This window comes from Stegastes partitus, unplaced genomic scaffold (assembly GCF_000690725.1).
Source record: "Stegastes partitus isolate 25-593 unplaced genomic scaffold, Stegastes_partitus-1.0.2 Scaffold244, whole genome shotgun sequence".
Lineage (NCBI taxonomy): Eukaryota > Metazoa > Chordata > Actinopteri > Pomacentridae > Stegastes > Stegastes partitus.
This window is the reverse complement of record NW_007577975.1, coordinates 463,742-480,941: the sequence shown is the minus strand read 5'-3', so window position 1 is coordinate 480,941 and position 17,200 is coordinate 463,742. Positions and strand designations below refer to the sequence as shown.

The following is a 17,200-nucleotide window of genomic DNA, read 5'->3' as shown; positions in this document are numbered from 1 at the left end:
TATAGCCAGTGAAACTTAACATAGTGTTAGAGAGCAACGCACTCGGTAACCTCTGTGTGTTCCAATTTGTTTACTTCTGCTCAGAGTCGCCAATTTTTGCTGTTTTTACCTATAATTTGTGGGTTATGTTTCCATTCATCTCCGCAATTCGAAAGGGTCATGAGTTCAGGAGTGACTCTGACGATGTTTTTGGTAATTGCTGCTTTTTAAAACCTTTTAACACTCACTATTTGTGCAGTTTGGACCTTAATCAGTGCTGATTTTGTGCCTGGTTTTTTTAGGATTTGGTGTTCACAGCCTCCAGGCCCGGCATGCTGGGACACACAGACGTGAGGATCCACAGCAGAAACTCTTCCACCTCCACGCTCCGGCCCTGCCAGCCCACACTGCCACCCAAGTTCCTGCTCGCCGCCACGCCCAAGGTACGAGAACAACGGCTGGCCCGAGGGAGGACGCTGCTGCAGGCCCTCTGTGTGTTTGTGTGGACAGCGAAGACAGGCGGGCGTTTGGGTGGTCGTGGAAGTGGGAAGAGGGAAGAGGGAAGCGAACGCTGCCTTTTGTGGGAACAATGAGAAGCTGTGATGTGTGAAATGTGCGAGTGTGACTGTGTGTGGTTGGGGTGTGGGGGTGACCACGGTGACTTCCAGCTGCACCTAAAACAAACAGAGCCTCTAAAAAAAAAAAAGGCTCCTCGCTCAGGTTGTTGGCCAGCTCTTCCTCTCGCCCCCCCACTTCCACGCACAAACACAAACACACATGCAGAAGCTGCTGATTCAGTGAAACCAGCCTGCGTGCAGCGACTTCCCTCCATCCACAGCATCTCTGTCGTAAACTTATCAACGGCTGTATTTTTAGCAGCTCTCGTTTCGGGTAAAATATTCTGTCTCTCCATCCTCACAATGTTGTCTTTGGTTTCCTAGGTGACGGCAGTTCCCATGGAGCGTTATTGTGCCGACCGCAGCGCCGAGTACGAGTGGCGGGTGACGCGCGGCGGCGGGGGCGCCATCTTCAAGCAGTGTTTTCTCTACGGCTCCCCTGAACTCGCCTCAGATTGGCGTGCGAGGGCTAATTCCTTTTACCCACAATCCCCCGGGGGAGTGATGGCCCTTTACCCTCGCCACGGATGGTCCTTCATACGGATTCCTGGTAAGGGCTGTCTCTGTCTTATGTTGCTGTTGTTGCTCTGTGGAGCGTGGTTGCTGTACTTTGAGCTGTCAGGTGTGCAGCTTTGCCGTAACGTATCACGGCAGCTACACTGGACATCTAACACAAGCAGACTGTTTCTGGAACTTTACTATTTTTCTGATATAATCAATAAAAGTGGCGACACATGGTGTGAGAGCAGTGCACAGATCCGCTCTGCAAACATAAAAATAGGCTAGTCTCCTATTGATGTCTTTAACGTGATGTGTGCACGGCTCTCTCACACAGAAACATGTCATAAATATTACCCTAAATAAAACTACTGGGCCTCCACTTTGGGGTCTTGCTCGCTGTCGGCTCTTATTTTGCCAGCATCAGGCATCAGACTGCAGTTATAATCCCGCCACTGGCCATTCATGCAGCTTTCTCCTCCCCTTGCACTATCTATGTGGTATGATTTTCAAAAACCTCTTCACTACGGGAAACAGCAACTTCCTCCGAGCGCCAACCTACACGCTGAAAAATTCAAGTTTTGCCAAAAGGTTGGATCACAAGTTCAGAGAGGCCTGCTGGTTGTTTTTTTTGTTTGTTTTTTCGGTCCCTTGTTACTAAACCTTCACAGTCTAACCGGGCCTTTGAGATGAAGCGTTCCTGCAGAGGCTTGCTCACAGAAACGTGTACCGGTGATTTCCATTGAGGTGTGAATACAGGACCGTGTGCGATCGTGGGTTTAGCAGAGCTTTATCAGACGAGGGTTCGCTGGAACAGAGCGGAAGGCGATTGGCTGGCAGGGTTCAGATGGCTGATGGATGTCCAGGGTTACGGAGGCCGTTAGGTTTTTACAGACGACGCGTCCGTTCTCACTGACCTGCTCGACCCTTCCAGCTCTGATAAACTGTCTGTGTCACGGGTTGTGATGACTGCTCGCTTTTTGTTTTGTGAGGTACGCGGCATAGAAAACGGACGCGTGGGTCCTTTTATACACGTGTGTGAAGCCCGCAGTGGCTTTGACTGTTTCAGTTTGACCTTTCTGAACCCCAGAACATGCCGGAGGGTTTAAAAGGCATGTTGTTGTTTATATCTATTATGCAAATTTCCAAGTGTTCTTGAACTAATCATGTGAGACAAGAAAAAACAAGCAAATCTGAGCCTGATATTTCATCAAAATGATGTTATTTTACGTCTCACGCAACAGTTGGTCTAAAGTACATGGTTTGGTCGAGGCTCTGCACAAAAACAAACAAAAAAAATCTGTGCTCATCAGCTGAGTTTTCAGGTGAACTGCAGGCAGTGTTTCTACACTGCAGACAGAAAACTACAAGAGAGAGGAAACTAAAGCGTACTGGATTAATAAAATTAATGCTGCACGGCTCAGAAACAGTGTACAGAAGAGCAAGCTGTTGGACGATACAATCAGCATTGTGAAACATCTTTTTTGAGTTGATTTGCAGAGTAGAGTGGGAAACACTGAGTTTGTAAAAGTTGTAAAAATGCAATTATCTGTCGCATGCAGAGCCGCAATCTTTTCAATATTGTTAATACTTGTAGGCAAATTCAAACTGTTACGTATTGATTCATAACTGTTCAATATTGCACAGAAGATATTGGAGATTTCTCTCTCCATCCAGCCCCGGTTGTGCTGTTTCCACACAAAAAAATACCCAGAAACTCCTTTGCAGTCCAGAGATTTAATACACTTTTGCATGACATTGTTGTGCATTCACTGTTACTTCATTTACTGAAACAAAAATGTTACTGGAGTATTATAACGCTCGATATTTTTTACTTTTACCCATCTGTGTGCACATGTGCTTGTGAGAGCGTTAGTGTGCAAAAGTGAGAAACAAAACAAGTATTTGTGTGTCTGTGTGAGAACAGTCTGAGAGCTCTTGTGAAGTTATACGCGGGCAGACAAAGCGAGGAAGTTTAGCTACTGGTCATTGTTCAAGTGCTCAGTTAGGTAACACTAATAGATGGTCTGTCTGTGTGCGAGCCAGTGTGTACTTGTGTGTTGTTTGTGTACCATCGAGCCCATTCAGGGAGCTGTGCGGCGCTCACACGGGGCCCGAGGTATCCCTCTCCCACGCTCGGCGGCGTTGCCTTTCCTCAAACACAGGCCGAGGACAAGCTTCGCCTCGGCCCCGTCTCGCTAACGCACAGGACCGAGTTGCTGATCTGGAATCAGTATCTGGCCGCGGCCTCTCAGCCCGTCTGGTCTCCCACTTCGTTCTCAGCCTCAGTAGGAAGGAAGTGACCCAACACTGCGGCACCCGTCCTCCACTGAACGCATTGTTGCCACATCAAGGCTCAGATATGTACAGTAGCCCAGCTGAAGTTTCCCAGCCTCCCTCTCCTCTGCATTCCCAGCCCCACACCTTTAGAACAAATGGCAGAGCTGAATAACTGTTTGTTTTGAGCGCCATGGCGTGAGTACGGCTGCCCGCTGATATCGAGAGAGGAATCTAATCAGAGGACTTATTAGGAATCAGGCCATAGAGGAGGAAAAAACAATTGAGGCTTTTGGGTTATTGTGATGGCAGAATTCCCCCCAAGGAAAGATGTTGAATGAATTCTCTGCAGTAGATTCTTATTGGTAATGCCGACGCGATGCTGCTGCACCGCCATCGACCGAGACAGCGAGCAGAGCATCACGAGCTAAGAACTGAACCCGAGCAGCCACCGGGACGCGACAGGAGACGATGCTTGGACTGTAATTACACAGACATTCTGGTCCTGGGCTCCTGTGGTCCCCTCTGTTTTGCTTTCCCCCCCAACTTTACGCACAGCAACAAACCGACTCGCTTTATATTTAAAGCGGAGACAAATTTAAAGTCAGAAGAGATAGTTTTGAAGTTGCACGCTGTAGGATTGCTCGCAGAACATTCCAGCGTGACACAGGAATCACTTTCCTCGCCGTCTGTGTGGCCCCCTGTCTCACTTACAGTAATTAGAAGGAACCAGGCCACAAAATGACGGGCTTCTCACTGTGGCACCGACTCTTAGGTCTTTTTCTAGCTTTACTGTGAGCTGGGAAGCGACTGTCACTGCTGTGGAGGAGAGGATGTGTGGGAAGGGCAATTTAAAGAGCTGCTTTAGGTGTGTCTGTGTCGGGCAGCCTTTTTTTTTTTTTAAAGAGCCCATACTATGCACTTTTACAGGTTCATAATTGTATTTTTGGGCTCTGCTAGAATATGTTTACATGCTTCTATGTTCAAGCAGCATATTATTTTTCACATTCTGTACATTGCTGCAGCATCTCTTCCTTCCCGTCTGTCTGAAATGCTCAAATTTAGCTTTAACCCTGTGAACCCCGAGCGGTTTCTGGGTGCGTTTTGTTCCTGTCACATATTTTACTCACTGTGGGCTCATTTTCACTGCAGTATAAAGTCCTGCAGCTTTATAGAAAGAGCCGTGGCTGGAAGTAGAGAGCTTAAAAATGCCTTTTGTGCAGTGTGATACGGTTATAAAGCCTTAGATCATATAAAAGAATATCAAAGTTGAATTTCTTGACTTGTTTTACAAAACATTTTCCAATTTCCCACAAGTGTTACCAGTACTGGGGGAAATGGTAGCTGCACATAAAATAAATATTATTAACTATTTACATTTTTACAGACATTTAAACACTGATTTTTTGCCACAAGACTGTTGGTCACAGCAGAATCAGAAACAGCTTCTCAGCTGCACCAAAGACTACAGAATTTATTGTTATTTACAGGATCTGGTGTAAACAATTTGATGAAATAACATAAATTTAAGCTTTGAATTTCTCTGAATTTTTGTCACGTGACTGTTTGTCAGAGCTCAGCCAATCGTGGCTTCACAGTTACACAACGGAGCGCAGAATTTTTATTTTTATAAATTTTTTTTTTTGCAGAATCTGGAGCAAGCACCTTTTTTTTTTTTTTTTTTTGCAATTTACCTAAATGAGACATGTAGAGTCAAGTAACTTTGATGAAATGTTACACTTTAATGCTTAGATTTGGTTGTTTTTTTTTTTTTTTACTGGTGGAACCGTACATGACACACGACTGGTTCAAGGACTGTGGGAAATGTGAAAATCCATACATATTTTGTGTGTTTTTACAGTTTCTGGCTGTGATAAATGGTGGCGTTTTGGTGATTTAAATAAGAACAACATGCTTTTCAAGCTGGTTGGCAGGTTTTTTGAGGTTCGGAGGGTTAAGGCCCTCCTGATTGGTCAGTTGTCCCGACTAAAGCAAAGTAACGTTGATTACAAACCATAACTCCAGATCTATGAGGATACCAGCAGGTTAAGAGACAAAGCCCTAAATGAAGCTACTCAGAAGCTGTAGCACACCTGAAAACTCTCTGAATTTCTGTCATGTGACTGTTGGTCATGGCTGAGTCAATCATGGCTTCACAGTTGCATCATGGGAAGCAGAATTTTTAGTTTTTTACAGAATCTAGTGCAAAGACCTTGGTTTTTTTGGACAATTTACTAAAGCTGCTCATTCTTTGAAGGCCAAACTCGCTGCTGAACAGTTATTATGCAAATGTGCCACATGCAGCTGTAGATAATTTATGAAAGAAAACAAGACGTTTCAGGCAGGTAATGAGTTTTCAGTAGTGAGGAAAGTCTACAGGGTGAACTTTAAGCTTTGCAGACCTTTTACATCAACAGAAAACTGTTTTTCAGCCGACAAAGGCGAATATGTGGTCTGTAATGATGCATTTGAAAGCATGTGCGTGTCTGCCTATCGCTGAGATATGATACGAGAGGGAGGTGAGTTGGTTGTGGCCCAGCAGCTCACATTAGGCTGTGGGAAATGCAGCTCTGCCTTCCTGTCCCTTCAAAGAAACTCTGCTCTCCAGCAAAATGGCAGGAAGCTTCCCTGGCCCTCTGATAGACAGGCACAAAACAACACAGACGGCCAGCCTCACCACACCACCGTCTGACTCTGGCCCGCTCGATCTGCATTAAACTGGCACCGCTGACCGTCTGCGGAATTCAGCTTCTCTCTCTTTTTTTTTTTTTGCCAGCAAAGAAAAACAAAACAAAACAGCCAGCCAAGTGTGTAAAGGGATCGAGATTTCCTCGACCAATTTATGGCTATTAATGTGTCCACAAGAAGGAAAGAAGGAATTCACTTAAGAAACTACAAGCAGACTGAAGGGGGAGACATTAGCCACATTATTTTGCCGTGATGAGATCTTAGAGCACGGAGGCCAAGTAATATCTAGCTTGCTCTGTCCTTATCCAGCTAGCTTTCATCTGTGGTGTGTCTCCAGTCAGTGCTGGCCAAGGGTAACTAGCAGTAATCTATCTTAATGACAGAGTTCACAGTGGGCTGCTGTGGTGTGGTGAGGTTCCCCAGCGAAACTCAGAGTCCTCATCAGACTGTCTGTCTCTTCCCCTGCTTACCGACTCCTCGAGAACCAAGAGAACTGTTCTCGTTGCATGTTTGAGGCCTGACAGTGAAGTATGTGCAAACACGTTCTATATATACATATGTATACACATCACTGCAGTCCATCACTCAATTTCTGTCACTTTTTCTTTTTTTTTGGCTTATGGGAATGCGTGTTCTTTGATTTGGCTCCTGTCCAGAGCTCCAGAGTGGAGATACAGTTTCTACACACGCAGTCAGATTTTGGGGAAGCATCTGTAAAACTTCACAGAGCTCCAACGAGAAGTGAAATTCTCCCGTTATCTGTCCGTCGCTTCACTCCCAGCCTCTAAATCCTCCCACTGGCATCTGGCTCTTAGCTATCCCGATGCTGTCGCTTGTGAGAAAATTAAGTTTGAGTCCGATTTTGTCGATACGTGCAGAAGCAGCAAAGTAGTGTCGGGCTAATATTTCCATCGTCAGCAGTGCGGAACAAGTGTTGCCCATTGACTTATTGATTGCACAGTGTAATGTATCATTGTACAGTGAGGGGCTGGTGCTCGGTTCGATCGCTGATTCGACCTGGTCTGTGGCCCCCCCATCTGTCTCTCTTTCTCACATAACCATCCATCCATCTTCCTTTACCAGCTCTTGGTCATCTCCTCCTTCTTTAGTCGCAGCTGCCTCCCTGTTGAGGGCAGCTCAGCGCTCGGCTTTGGCAGCAGCAGCAGCAGCAGAGGGGAAGGGGACAGGACAGGACAGAAGATCGTAGCGGCGTATTAATGAAATTAGCAGCGTAGTTGGTTTGGGAGTATCAGGCGCCAGGCACCAGGGCTGGGCCGGGGTTAATTAGCTGGCAGCAGGCCTCTAATTGGGTCAGGACCATGTCAGGCCCCTGGCTCTGGCCCTACAGGGATTGGATTACAACGTCGGGGGACAGACAGTAGGGGGAGGAAGGGAGGAGGGTGTGCACGGGGGAGTGGGAGGGAGAGTTTGTGGTGGTGGTGATGGTGGAGGAGGAGGGAGAGGCTGCAGCGGTAGAAAGGGGGAGTGTAGCTTAATCTGCCAGCAGGCGGTGAGGATGGAGGAGACGGGGAGGGCTGGCTGGGCGAGCACCACTACTAGACTGGATGGGATTGAGGCGGGTGGAGGGGATGCTGTGAAAGGGGGGCAGGGCAGGTGGTGAAGCTTGATATGTGTATCCATAGCAACGGCAGAGTGGTGTGACACCACATGGGATTTGCTCGTGTTGTGGGGTGTGGTCTGAGCGCAGGCCTCATCCTCACCATCTCACACTGTCCATCTCAGTGCATTTTCAGCCACGTTTTAAGTTTGACTCCAAATCATTTTCATTTTGCTTTTGGACAACGTGAGATTTTGTTTTGCCGTCAGCTGCGTGATGACATGTGATTTGATTTCTTGAATGGATGACATGTAGCATTTTCCAGAAGATCCTAGAAACACAAATGCAAAACACATGCAAACATCGTTGTGTAACACACACGACAAACGCAGACACAAACCGCTCACCCACAGAAAGAAAAGTCATTTAGAAAGACCAGATAATACAGTGTTTACATCAGCATTAAGAGCCACTGAAGCAGTTTGATTTCCGGTTGTATGTGTCGGCTAGTTTAGTCAGTTAATCTGAACAATTCACTTTTCTCCAAAAAACAAACTGATCATTTGATTTAGGTTCATTTTGTCTGAATAAACCGTATACTACTGTATATCGCAGCACAAATTAAAACAAAGGTTTGTGCAAAACTGTAGAGTTAATCTGGAAACTCCAACATGAAAACAAATACATCAGAAAGAGCCTATTATAAGTCATGTAGTGCAACTCCAAAAGAAATCCAAGTTTCTGTTGAATCCCTCAACGTCGTTGAAAAGTTTGGTTTGTGTGTTGAAGTGCAGCATGGACATGGTGGTTATTTAATCATTAGCAGGTAGAGCAGCTAATTATCTCCTTATTATGTAGCTGTTCTCTAATTTTTGTCATAACTTTTAATTCTTGAAACAGCTTGGAAGTGACTGCTGGTTAACATGTTAGTCTTAATAAGCTGTGTTGCTGTCTGACAGCAGGAACAGAGAAAAAAATGTGAATAGAAGTATTTTTATTGGGAATTGAGATGTATTAAAACACAGTATTTATGAGCACAGAGAGCAGGAGAGAAGTCAACGGACGTAAGGTGCCTCTTGAGCCTTTTATGGTTTGATAATATCGTAATACTTAAAGGAAATTCTAGAGATAAGAAGAAGGATTGTGCATCGATCTGAGGGGATATGAGGACCTGCAGGGGAGCAGAAGCTCTTTAAAATGGGACTGTTCAAATTAACACATTTGAAAATGAGCTGAACCCACTTAAGTTCTAGACTCGTGAGTACACGGAGACAGTGGTGACCTCTATACAGACATTTCAATGCTTATCTACATCAAGAATTAAATATTGGCAGACAGTGTTTGCATAATTAGGAATCACTACTGAGAAATGATTCGTTTTCTGAATTGGAATGTAAAACAATGAAGACGTGACCTCCAGACAAGTCTAAGTAGTTTCTCGTAACAAAACCAATGTGAACTAATGTGTAGTGAATTCTGAATGCCAGTACATTAGATTCGTTGCATGTATTTTCATTTTTACCGCTCTAAGCCCTCCATAACTCACGTTAAATGCTGCATCCAGTTTGCTCACACTTTCGAGCAGTCATTACGCATTTCACTGCCGCCGCATGTAGCTTATAATACGAGCCATGAGTGTTACACTGGAATGGGACAGACCACCAAAGCCCTCCAAAATCGCAATTACTCAATTTCTTGGCTTCCCTTTTGTAGAGTATGGCAGCAATATTTAGAAAGTGGGATTTTATGTATGCAGGACTAAATGTTTTGAACCCGGCCACCTCTCTCTCTCTCTCTCTCTCTCTCTCTCTCTCTCTAAGCCACATCGCTGGGCTTTAGGAGGGTTGCAGGGGTGGGAATGTTGTTTTCAATCCCTGTCCTTTAATTATTTTTGCATATCATTTTGCACTGATCATTCTCCTGAGCATGTTAGTTGTCAGATGATGCAGGCAGACAAAGATCAGGATGTCAGAGATATCAGTGGTGTGTTCCAACCCCCAGAAGGCTGCTTTCTTAAGGAGCAGAGCAGCTTCCCTATTAAAGGTCTCCTACATAATCCTGGCATAAACAAAGGGATTAGCCTGACTGACACGTCTCTACGCGCTAAAATAATAACATCCAACTGCTTAATATGGGATTTTCAGATTGACAGTTTATGCCCTTGAAGAATTAGTTTAAATACATGCAGTGTTTAGTCCTGTTTGGCCACAAAAATCCTCCGATCGGGCCTTTAACCCATCTTTAAGCATGACATCGGAGTCTGGAGGCTTAAGTATAATCTGCTAAACAGAAACAGATCAATGGCAGGGGCTGAGCAGCGTTATTATTATATGAGCGTTTGCGTGTTTGCCAAGTGGCGGCTGGCAGCGCGGCCCGCGGAGCTCCTCGGTGCCCTTGACTGAGCAGCGGCCCTGGTTAGACTGGCACCTGCGGTGAGGAGGCCCCCGTCTGATCTGAACCACAACATCACCGCCGCCACCGCCGAGCTAATATCGGCTCAGTGTAGCTGGAGCCACCACAGACCCCCTTCGCTCTCCCTCTCCGTCTGCTGCTTTTCCCTTTCTCTGCATGTCTAATCTCTCTCTGTCCGCCTTTTACTTCTCACTTACAAGACGCCAGGCTCAATTGCAGGCCTTCGATGGCAGGATGCAGCGTCTTTCCCTGCTTACATTACAATACATCTAGCTTTAACTTGGCTCTGATTTAGTTTGTTGTCTGTCTCTGTTGTATTTGAGGGTTGTAATCAAAGAAAAACTGGTGCACTCCACCTGCTAGCCTTATTAGCTTTGATGAAATCTAAATCAACGTTGAAAGCAACTGTTTTTCTGCATTTTCCATCACGTGAACCTGATTTTTTTATACTGAAATGAGAAGAAATATATCAACCAGTGATCCAGCAGAAGACCTGTTGTGGAATAAAACACAGACAAGCTAGCTGCTGTTTTTAGGTGCTCTGCCGTGTTGGTTGTTGAGCTGTTTGCAAAGTTTACGCCAGACTTTTTGTCCGTCGCTTTGGGCAAAATTCAGCCACACCAGCTTTGGCATCAGTAAGTTTGATGCAAACTCTCTGAGTAAAGGTTTAGTTAACATTAAATAGGTTAAACCTAGCAGCCTTCATGAGGTCGGGTGAGTTCACAGGTACTTTGTTCCTTCCGGTGCCAAAAATAACAGATTAATCCAGGAAGGCTCTTGATGTAGTACTTTCCTCTGTATTGAATTAACTCTGGAGATCGTCCAACGAATGTACCTTATCTGTAATGAACCTTTTTCACAGCCCTTTTTTTTTTGCCTTACCACAGTAAGTAAGGCAAATAACTCCTTGCAATGTCTGGTCTTGGCTTTTTATTTAGCTATCGTTAACAGAATTAGTCATGCCGGTACTTCTCTTCTGTGGCAAGCGAAAAGCTCAACGTGCCATCTGTCTGGAAGAAAAGCAAACGAGTGAAATCAAAGACAGATATATTTAGTGAATTCAAATCGATTTCATCAATGTGGCATGTTTTAAAACCACCAGAGTTGACCGACGTGTGCAAAAATGCAAGAAAACGGATAAAAACTTGTAAAACAAACTCTCTCTATACAAAATACTACAATATTATGACCACAAAGAGCAACCAAAGGTCACTTAAAGCATATATTTACTGTGATTTCTCATTAAATGTCAATAAATTAGGGGCATTTGATTAAAAGAGGCTATTTCAGAGCTGCCTCTGCAAAGACATGAACTCCCTCACCCACCAGCCTCCATTGTGGAACAGTTAAGAGCCGCTTTTCTGAGTATCTGAGAGGCCAAGAGGTGCAGTAAGGGCAGAAAAGTTCAGAAACTTACCCCGCTGCCAACTCATGCGTGGCTTTATAAATGAAACCGGGTCGATTCACATCCAATCCTGTCAACACTTTCCCATGAGCGCGAGGTCCGAGTGCGAGCTGGACTGAACGTGGTTCACAGGCTGACACCACTCCAGCGTGACCCGTAGGTGTTCATCTGTTCTATTAGTTCCTCTTTAACACCTCGACAGGGCCTGACCTTTTTTTTTAGGGGGCGATTCTGAGGGTCACAGGTCAGGGTTCAGCCTCAGAACACATTAGCATAGAGCTTAAGAGTCCAGAAAGTTCCATGTGGTTTTGCGGGCCTTTGGTTTTGTGGATTTCGGAGCACGTGTTTATTCCTTGCGAGTATTTTACAAATACGCGGCAGGACGTTGTTATGTGAATGTGTCACCACGGCCTCGGTTGAAGCCCTGGGGCCGTGTGTTTTGAATTAATGGAACGTGATTTTAACGCGGTTGGTTACATTGCAGTGACAAAGCAAGGAAATAGGACTGGGAAATATTTATAAGTCCAGGTTTTCAGTGCACAAAAGGGCTTGGGAACAAGTGTCCAACTCGAGCGCAGCGCTGCCAAAGCCCGACTCTCCCACAGGGACTCTCTTGTAACCCCGGCCCGACCCCGTCACCTGACCCTGGACCTGCCCTCAGGTTCTACCCACTCAGGGCCGTGACCTCTTGGTCAAACACCATAGTGTGCCTGTCACCGGGTCGATGCCAGCCCCGGCCCTTTTCTCATCTGCCATTGTGCCAGATGACGTTAATTCCTCATCAGCTGGACGTGAAGGGAGCCACTTCAACAACAGACCCAGGGTCAGATTGCCCCCAGATTGCTGTGGCCGGTCCGTCGTTTGAAGGCCGCCGGACACCTGATGTGGCGACAGCAGCAGCAGCAGCAACGTGACCGAGACCAACTGCCGGGCCTATTTGTTCGTCTTTTGTGCCATTGTGTGAAATGGAGTGTAAATCACTTTCCCTCACAGTTTCTCTCTCCGTCTTGCTCGCTCTCTCTCTGCTCATCAGCCGTTCAGTCAATAAGGGCACGAGCTTTATTTAAACAAATCGGCAGATCAGGGGCAGATTGAGGAGGACTGATCCCCGAGCTGATCCACTCGGCTGGAGGAGAATACAGAGTCTTATCAGTGACTCGTACTCCTTCAGGAAGACTTAATAATATCTGACTTCACTGAGCTGCACCAAAGCAGATGTATTCTATTATAATCGTGTGTAAACGCTCTAAATATGTGCAGCAAGAGCAAAGTGTGGAATCACAAGCTTGGATCCTTTCTGTTCTGTGGCTGACTGGAATTATAGCTTCTCCTCAACCAGTCAGTACGTTTCAGGGGAAAATAACCTGCATGTTATTTGTTGATTAGCTAAATAGTTCTCATTGTACCTGTTAGCCGTAATACGTTATAAATCAATATGAAAAGTGAGTGTTTGCAGCATATTAAATCATTGGGATGTGGTTTATTTATACTGAGACGCAGAACAGCTGCACATATTCATCTGATTTCTGAAAACAGAACTAAATCAACTCGTGATCTGAGCACAGGAACTGTTGATGAATATAATACAGACATGTTAGCCTAACAGATAACAACAATGATAGTAATAATTTATATTAAACTTTTAAAAAAATGTATAAAAGGTTAAAAAAGTGCTTCAACCAATGAGGCAAATGCAGGAGACCTAGAAAGCAGAGGTAGTAAAAATAAAGAAAGAGTCAAGTTTAGGTAAGTTTTAAATACGTAGTGAATTTAAATCAACTGTCACTGAGCAAAAGCACCGTCCAATAGAGAAATAAGATTTACACAACAAATTTAAATATGAAGGTTAGACCCCAGGATACTGTTCCAGACGATCTGCCGTGTTGGTTGTTGGGCTGCTGCATGAAAAACTCACACTGGGCTTTTTGGAACAAAACGAAGCTACGCCGACGACTACTTTGACCTGTCAGCCTCCGTCAGGTTGGATCAGAGATGTAAAGAAATGTTTACAGGTCGTCTGGCTTCTGCTGCAGAAAAGCAGCAGATGAATTCTGGCAGGATGTCGATGCAGCGCTTTTCTACGTTTTTAAAGCAACACTGGCGACTGTCTGACCGATGAGAATGTAGTCAAATGAGAGCGAATCGACCTAAACGCTGCTGCTCTATTCGTTACGCAAGATAAAAGTAAATATTATGGAACCTGCGTATTTGGACTCAGCCGCCACGAAGTCCTTTATAAACTGTGTGCCGCACGTGCAGGATAAACGTGGAAATGTCAGTCTGCTGCCGTCCAGGTGGTTTGGATTGTAATTCTTTGTCTTTTCCTTTTGCAGATAAGGAAAGCCTGATCACGGAAAGTGGCAAACTCCACACTTTGGACATCCTGTTGAGTCGGCTAAAGGCCCAGGGACACAGAGTTCTCATCTACTCCCAGATGACGCGAATGATAGACCTGCTCGAGGTATAAACACTCTCGTATCTGTACACAAGATAGTTTAACCGTATCTCTTTCCCTTGTTCCCCTGATGAAATGCTTGTGCTCATTAGTAATCTTACCTTCACATTAATGCTGCGTGCAGATAACAAGCTGTTGAAACTGCACCGCAGCACATGACTCGGATCTGTCGATGTATTTGCATGCGTCCCCGTTGTTCCAGGAGAGCTGTTCAACTGGTCGGCCTCCACTGGCGAAGTATGGCGCTCTAATCAGCCTGCCTGTCCCTCGTTAGTGCGCTCATTAGACGGCTAATTAACAGGTCAGGACTAATTAGAGGGGTCTCATCTGCAGGGGGAGGCAGCCAGATGGGAGAGATGACTGGAAGTAGTGAGGAGGTGGAGGGAAGAAGGGGAGGTGGGAGTGGCAAGGGTCTCGGGGTTAGAAGAGAAAGAACGCATAAAATTGAAGACAAAGGTCATTGAGGGGAAAAGGATGGAACAAATAAAGGAAGATTAACACTAAAGTAGTTTCCGTCTGCACTGAGCTCAGTCTTCTTACGCTTGTGTGGGTGGAAGAAGTCCTCGAGCTGCTTGGGGAATAAATGCAGATATATCACCATATCATTTATTTAATTGTATTTTATGAACACAAGAGCTGGTTAGTTTCAATTTTAAAAAGTCGCTGCTCAAAATCAGAAGCATTTTCTTTGCTTTTAAGCTTCTTAGTTGGAGGTCAGGAGCTGTTTGGGTTAAAGAGCAACCCGTTGGCTGCTGGACTCAGAGTATTAGTGTCCTGGATAATGAAGCAGAAACTACATCTTTATTGAACATGGTCTATATGTAAACTACAGAAACATTTAGAGTCCATTTTACTTGCCTCAAAAAAAAACATAGCTTGGTGACAAAGTGCAGAGCAGCCGAGCTTGGTGCAGTTTAACAATATGAAATATGGATCCTAGCAGCTGTTTGGCACCGAAGAGGTTTGAAATGTGTATTGATATACATACGAAGGACCACAGGTTTATTATTAAGAGCCCGCTGGGTGTTAAAGTGACCAGCAGCAACCAGAACCAGAAGCTGCTGCTGGTGAAGGACCCAAACCTGCTGTCACTCCCACGCAGTCCCGACGTAGACGTTCCATCCAGAACTTCATCGTATTTCTGAGAACATACTCTGAAATGAGCACCACATACGACCACGTTTTCTGTTACAGAGGTTGAAGGGAAGGTCCTTCACCTGCACAAAATCTAATCTGTACACTAAAGCAGCACTGGAGTTACAAAACGTATGAATATTTCTAAAATGCAACTTGTTTAGCAAAAAACCAAACAACTTTCTGAATCACTGCATCTGAATTACTGCAGAGCACCGAGGCAGAGACGACTCCAGTGTCTGGTTTCTGTTTCTACAGTCGACTGACGTGATATGTTGGAGGAAAAAGGTTTTTTCAGTATTGCTCAAAATGCTGACTTTTAACGACTAAATTTCTGTGGTCATATTTCAGAAAATATATTAAATCACATATTTATAATTCAAATTGTAATTTACTAGAAATATTTGGTATAAATTTTGCAAAACAATTCAACCTGTAAGTTGTTCTTTAACCCTCTGAACCCTACAATGTGCTGCAGGTCCAAAAGGTGTTTCAAACATGACCAAAATGAGACCATTTGTCAGAGCCAGGAGCTGTAGAAACATAAAGAGTTGTTGGATTTGCAGGAGTAAGTGAACTAATCATATAAAAATACCCAAATCTAAACTTATGATTTTTGTTTAATACGTCGCCTCATTCGACATGTCTCATTCAAACATTTCCCCACATCTGTGTTGTTTGGAGCGCTGCTCTGTGTTTTTAGTTCATTAAATGTACAAAACACTGCATTATCCTTAAAACAATACAGAGAGGAGCAAGTTGTCAAGCTGTTGGCCGATACATTCAGCACGGTGAAGCATCTGTCTACGGAGAAGAGACAGAGAAGAAAGAAAAGAGTTTGTAAAAATATAAACAGTTAAATATCTGTTGTGTGTAGAGCCACCATTTTTTTCAGTGTTGGTGACACCAGTGGACACTCAGAGAAATTTAATTAAAGTTGTTCCTTTAATGATCTGTGGCATTCTATCTGTGTCGTGTTGCACAGAGGACAAGTTCTCTCTCCTTCTGTTCATGGTTGTGCTGTTTCCATGGAGGTGCAGGCCCACATTAAAGAAGAATGTGACAGCAACAACCAAACGCCCAGAACCTTCACGGGGTTCTGAGAGTTAAAGTTAAAACCTGCGTTGCTGGACCCTCTGTTGGAAAACAACGCGGGGCAGTTGTGACGGAGATCTCGTGTCGACAGCCTCGGCGCTGCTCTCCATTGTTGCCTCCATATTTGTTGCAAACATCACTATGGAGCCAAAAGCCTGTGACATGAGGTCACTGGGAATTCCTTCCCCCTTCACACAGTGCAGCGCCGCGTCCACGGCCAAATCTTTTGATGGCAGATGGACCCGGCCCAGGTGGTTAAGGACCGTCTTCCTGTGTGTCTGGAAAACAGTGGGAATGACTTGTGTTTGTGGCCGTAGGAAAGCAGCAGTGGTGAGAATGTTCTTCTCGGTCACCTATGATTTCCTGCTCCAGCGGGGCGGTGTTACTGCGCCTTGTGTGCGATTGTTTTCGAGTGACTTCATAATATAATAGTGGGGTTTAGGGTGCGACGGCATCTCCTCTGCTAATGGGCTAAAGACAACCGCAAATGAAATCATACATTCTCCCAATCTGGCTTCGGTTTCCTCCACCGTATTGTCTTTCTCGCTGGTCGGGGGTGGGGGGGGGAGCATAATTTCTGCAGATGGAGTTGATTTCCACAACATGTGACTTTAAGAGAAAGAGCAAACGAGAGGCTGATGCTAATCTCTGTCATTAGCATCATTGTTTTCGTCGCCGGTCGGCTGCCGGTTCTTCTGGTGACATCACGCCGTCGGGTGATGGATCGCCGAGGTCCGGGTGGCCTGAAGAAAAATAACACTGTTTGCTTTCTCTGGCAGCGGGCGATAGCGGAGCAGCACCGCCAAGTCACTGCCCTCCTGCCTGAGTTGTGTGTCTGCGGCTGCTTAGACGGCACTTTACTGCGCTGAGAGTCTGCGGCTTCCATTACAGCGTGGAGGGGAATACCCACTCTGACTTTCTGGTACCGCTGGCAGAGAGTCAAGACGTTTTATCAAGGAATTAAGGAATTAAACTTTCCTGTCAGCTCCTCCTGGTCATTATTAACCAACATGAAGCGGGATGCACCGGCCCATTAGTCAATAAAAGACATGGATTCAATTCGGATCACTCTCTTATACGTT

The 17,200-nt window shown here is 45.2% G+C and overlaps 1 protein-coding gene across 2 annotated transcripts in view; it reads left to right on the top strand.

The window, feature by feature from the left end:
- ino80 (INO80 complex ATPase subunit) overlaps nt 1–17,200 on the top strand; it is a 62,366-nt gene that overhangs the window by 20,462 nt on the left and 24,704 nt on the right. For both annotated transcript variants that reach the window (XM_008281774.1, XM_008281772.1), the window contains 3 exons: nt 282–422; nt 921–1,146; nt 13,768–13,895. In XM_008281774.1, coding sequence (XP_008279996.1) covers nt 282–422; nt 921–1,146; nt 13,768–13,895 — 495 coding nt within the window. The remainder of the gene's footprint in view (nt 1–281; nt 423–920; nt 1,147–13,767; nt 13,896–17,200) is intronic.